General features: G+C 43.1%; 2 protein-coding genes across 7 annotated transcripts in view; both read left to right on the forward strand.

The window, feature by feature from the left end:
• The window catches only part of LOC106876141 (cytochrome P450 4V2), a 41,811-nt gene that overhangs the window by 33,083 nt on the left and 3,430 nt on the right, over positions 1-5,298 (forward strand). The window contains exons 11-13 of the mRNA XM_052968085.1: positions 783-973; positions 2,808-2,944; positions 3,268-3,853. Coding sequence (XP_052824045.1) covers positions 783-973; positions 2,808-2,944; positions 3,268-3,853 — 914 coding nt within the window. The remainder of the gene's footprint in view (positions 1-782; positions 974-2,807; positions 2,945-3,267; positions 3,854-5,298) is intronic.
• The window catches only part of LOC106876143 (cytochrome P450 4V2), a 15,210-nt gene that overhangs the window by 9,034 nt on the left and 878 nt on the right, over positions 1-5,298 (forward strand). For 2 of the 6 annotated variants that reach the window (XM_052967872.1, XM_014924565.2), the window contains one exon: positions 783-973. In XM_052967872.1, the coding sequence (XP_052823832.1) occupies positions 783-973 (191 nt within the window). Of the gene's footprint in view, positions 1-782; positions 1,210-1,405; positions 5,276-5,298 lie in introns of those variants that run through there. The other 4 variants (XM_052967873.1, XM_052967874.1, XM_052967875.1 and 1 more) reach the window with 4 other exon arrangements.

A 5,298-nucleotide genomic window follows, 5' to 3' on the forward strand; every position in this document is an offset into this window, starting at 1 on the left:
TATATATATAGAGAGAGAGAGAGAGAGAGAGAGAGAAATTAAAAGACGGAACTTATATAACAGCAGAGATGTGAATATTTGTATTGAAGAAAGAAGCAGACGAAATCAACGCAAGCGTAACTGACTAGTGAAAGCTCTAAGATGAAGATTATTGGAGAATTGATCGGCAAATAGAGAAAATGTAGAGAAAAGACAAGAAGCAGTGGCTAGAAAAGAATGGTATGGAAGCTGAAGAAGCTGTAGACAGAAATGATCTGTGAAGGAACAAGCGCAATGAATAATTCCCGTCTACTGATCAAGGTTAAGGATGGTAGACTGCTTATAATGGAGGAAGAATATGCAGCATGCTGAAAAGAGCATTGTCGTGAAGTTCTCAAACAACTGATTCCAGCAATCACTCTTGAAATGAGCAATGAACCAATCGTAAATGAACTGCTAAAAATGCTATCCAAATTTCTCTCAAACCAAATTCAACACTTTTAAAATGTGACAAGTAGATCTAAAGTGTACTATTTCTGTAGCGGCTGTATGTCCTTGGCTTGTGTGCCTTTTCACTACAAGTCTGATTGATTATCGATGACGAGAAGCTTACTTAGCAGTAGCAGCAGCAACATCAATAACAACAACAAAACAAAAACAACGTAAACAACAACAATAATAATACTTTTGAGATTCATTATATTTCCAGTTGTAGCAATTTCACTTCCTCTAAATCGTTATTTTTAAAACTTTCATTCATTAAATAAAATATTCAAATAATATTCCTTGATTACTATTTTTAGTACAGGATCCAGATGGTTCAAATCGAGGAAGATGTTGACACCATCCTTCCATTATAACATTTTGAACAATTTCCTTGCTGTAATGCTAAACCAATCAAACATACTGTGTAACAATCTGGACAAAATGGTTGGTAAAGGAGAATTCAATATTCGCTCACATATTGCAAATTGTACGCTGGATATTATAACAGGTAAGTAGTATCCAAACTACAGTTACTCCATATTATCATCACATCATCATCATCATCATCTTATTATTATGATTATTATTGTTTTTCTTCTCTTCTTTCTTCAAATTTTCTTCCATTTCTTGCTGAGTGCTTTCCGTACACCTAGGGCAGAGAAGCTCATTGTATGCATTCCCAGTTTACACACGCAAATTCACAGGTAAAATATGTATTTAAAAATAAATAAATAAATAAATAGATTCATGAATGGATGTTGTTTTCACAGCGATAATGCTCTTCTCAGTACATGAGTCTTTCCAGTTAACACGATGTTTTGTACTTCCTGTAGGGATGGTAAGCCTGGTATCATTTTCAAATAGGTTTCAGTACCCTTTTTTTAAAATCATTCCTAGAGATCCTACAATCACTGGTATAGTTTCAATCGCATCGTTACAGAATCGGCATTTTAGGTCCACCAGCAGCAGCAGCAGCAGCAGCAGTAACAACAACAACAACGACGATGACACGAAAAGCAATAACAAAAAGAAAAAAGAAAAGGTTTGCTGATGTAGCAAGCACAAAAAGACTGATGCTGTTGGATGACAAAGCGCGTGATATCACAAAAGCAAAAGTATCATCCAATTTGAGGGTAGTAAGGCTGCAGTGCCCGTAACACCCGAAATAATTGAAGCAAAAGAGAGGAAGACCATTTATTTCAGATGCGTATCACGCAAAACCCAGAAAGCTGAAATAGCGTCCATTAGTCGTGTTGTGAAGGCACTCAGAGACATTTTAATAGATTTGGCTCATACACAAAGAAGGAGGCAGTTTGCCAGTATTGAGGACCTCGCGCGAAGACACACAATGTCATCCCGGTGGACTTAGGAGTGCGTCCTCTATCCCACCTGTCTCTCAAAGAGAACAATGAAAATCAGAGCGAATGGCATACCACCAGGTGTAAACGTCTTTTGGATTGTCGCTTGTGTGGTCCAAGACCCAGAGTCACTTCTGGAGGTGAAAAGGAGCAGCAGAGATAACAGGAGTGGGATAAATTTGGAAATATTAATCCATATGTAACCAGAAAACATCAAAAAGATCCCGGACTTGATTCACATGACCAATGGGGCAGAACTGCGTATCATCGTGGAAGGCAGGAAGCCCAGATGTAATATATGTGGGTCCACAAGCCACCTGAGAACCTTCAACCCTAAAAATTCGGGAGGTGCGCGGCCACACGTGCGTCTACAACAGAGACCTTTTAATAGAACTGCAGCCTCGCCCCTAACAACAACAAAGACACATGAACCCCATACAATGGGGGGAAGTCACCCAAGGTATCTGTCAAACTAGCCCTCATCACCCCTCTCTCAAGCCTACAGTCACACAACCACGCTCACACTATCACAGACACACCCATACTCTCCGAGACAGACCATACAGACACTAGCCGCTACTCATCTCGTAGTGAAGATGAGGAAGAACCCCACGAAGTAAAGAAAAAAAAAACAAAAATGCAAAGGAAACAGAAAACAAAAGAACCTACACCAACAATCGTAAACACAGAAACCCCCTACACATCGAACATAGACATAGCAAAAACTACACCAGCACTACCATCTCCACAACCACCACTACTCCAACCAGATCCATCAATGCACTCAACCACACGTAGCCCCCAAAAGAAGTCTCACAGTCACTAATGAGGAAACGCCGAATTATGTGCTCGTGAGGTGAGCCAACGAAAAATTGTTGGCTCTCATAGTCAGAAACAAGCAAATTGAGAGAGAGGGTACAATCTATGACACCAGCACCCTTAGGGTTCCTGATCACCTTATGTTAATACGGTTACCCCTCAAAGTATTCAAAGAAATTCAGAGGGACTTCCCGTATGACGTCGGAAGGCCAAACGTCCGCGTCACCGAGAAACTTTTAGCCGATTTCTTAGAGGAACCAGATCCGGAGCCCGGGTTACAAGGCTGCCAAAACTCCAGGAGGGTAAGTAACCCCACTTTTTTTTTCTTTTCCTCAACCCTTTCGAGCCATGATGGTGATTGTCAGAGTGGGATGCATAAATGTTCGTGGCCTGAGGTCACCCTGGAAGCAATGCTGCTTGCTCAATGACCTTGGGTGGCTAGGTTTGGATGTGATAGCAGCCAGTGAGACCAGAATTTCTGACACACGCGGTCTTGCACCAATTTTCGATGATTATGAGATCTACGCATCTCTTAGACTCGAACAAGTGGGAGTAAATTGAGAGTTTCAAGCCTATAACTCTCTTGAATGCAGATTATAAGATTTTGGCCAAGGTGTTTGCAAAGAGGTTGGCGCTTGTCGTCGATAAGTTGGTTGATAACGCACAGGCATGCACTGTCTCATACAGAACTATCCACGACAGCTTCCACCTCACTCGCTATATCATAGAGAAGGTGGGTAAGGAACCTGGCATGGGTGGGGCCCTAATCAATTTGGATCAGTCGAAAGATTTTGATAGAGTCGACCATCAATACTTGGAGACTGTTCTCTCGACAGCGGGTTTCGGTCACGTTTTCAGAGGCTGGATCGCTGCAATGTGCAGCAATATCTGTTCGGTGGCCAAAGTAAATGGCCACCTGTCGGAATCGCTTAGCATTGCTCGTTCAGTCCATCAAGGATGCTTATTCTTGCCTCTTCTGTGCATACTGGTTCTCGAGCCATTGTTGCGGAAGCTGGATGTTTTGAGGGGCATACCACGTGATCTAGGATGCGGAAGTTTCATGTCGGCTTACGCAAACGACGTCACCGTAATAGTGTCGGACATCTCGGAAATCGAGGTGGTCGGCACTGCTCTAAGGGAGTACGAAGCGGTGACAGGAGCAAAGATCAACCAGGAGAAGTCGGCGGGCCTGAATCTCGGTACCTGGAGCTGTAGGTCCATGCCAACCGACAGCGTTGTAGGGCGCAGGACGGAAGGACCGGTTAAATTACTCTGAGTCTGGTTTGGTCCAGACCTCCAGGTGGACAAGAATTGGGGAGAGGTGACGAGTAGGGTAGCCAATCTCACCCAGAAATGGACAGAGGGGAAGCTCTCCATGAAGGATCCGGCAGAGGTGGCGAATGCATACATCACTTCCGTCATCTTTTACCGCCTGATAAAGTTGGAGCGCTTGCTCTCCCGATTTCTATGGAAGGGACGTGTTTCGCTCATCAGATGGTCTGTCTGCTGTCAACAGCCGCTGAGTGAAGGACTAGGTATACCGTGGCTAATGATGCGCAGACATGCGCTGAGGCTGCAACATATCCAGCGTTTTCTTAACGGGGAGTAGGTGTGGTCACCGTTCGTCAAACGGGACTTTCTACAACTCGTCTCATTGATGGAGCTACAGTCATGGGTCAAGCACAGACCAAGATAGGGCGCTTAGCACCTGGAGTGTCGGCAAGCGATCAGTTTTCTGCCAGTCGGGAAACGCGATCGGTCGAAATTCCACCATGGAGTTCTATAGGGGATTAATGGAGGGAAAAAAAAAATGATGTGCTGTCAGACAGGCTTGTCCGATGTGTGCGCAGGGTAACGAAAGCATTCAGCATGCACCCGTTCAGTGTCTGGACATTTCTGACCTCTGTGGTTATGTCAAATAGCTGCTGCTTCGTACGGAACAAATCCATATGTTGACCAAGTCCATAATGAAGATGCCCCACCAATTTCTTTAAATCGGGTAGGTAAGGCAGTTTTCCTCTGCCTAGTGGCGGTGGTGGTAGTGGTGGTGAAAGAAGTTGTCTGGTGGAAGAGGCTGAAAAGGATGAGGATAGAGACGTTCCGCTTTGGTAGAGGTAAGTGAAGACGTAAGTGAGGGCGGAGAAGGAGGTGCTGTCCTGAAAAAGAATTTATCGAAAGGTGGGGCAAAGTTGCGAAAATTACAAGAGTGAATGGTACCTGTGAATTGGAGAGGAGGAATTTGGGAGGACACTTACTCTTGGTGCCCAGGGAGATCTTGGGTGGTGGGATCCATCGATTATCCCTAGAGATCCTCCTGTGTTAGGACGACGATATTACTATCATCGCCCACTTTTCTATTTTATTTATCATCTTACTATTGTATACTATGTATGCTCCTCTGTTATATTGTATATTATGTACGATTCCCTTCTCTGTTTTATTGTATTCTGTTTATACTTTCTACACATTTATATCTTTCATTTTATTATACGTAAAACAGCACGCTTGATGCCTCTCTGTATTGTCGCAGTTTTATTCCCCCTGATGGCAAATAAACGAAATAATCATCAATATTCTTCTTCTTTTTCTTCTTCTTCTTCTTCTTCTTTTTCTTTTTCTTCTTCTTCTTCTTCTTCTTCTTCTTCTTCTATTATTA

The sequence above is a fragment of the Octopus bimaculoides genome, chromosome 5, assembly GCF_001194135.2.
Source record: "Octopus bimaculoides isolate UCB-OBI-ISO-001 chromosome 5, ASM119413v2, whole genome shotgun sequence".
Taxonomy (NCBI): Eukaryota; Metazoa; Mollusca; class Cephalopoda; order Octopoda; family Octopodidae; genus Octopus; species Octopus bimaculoides.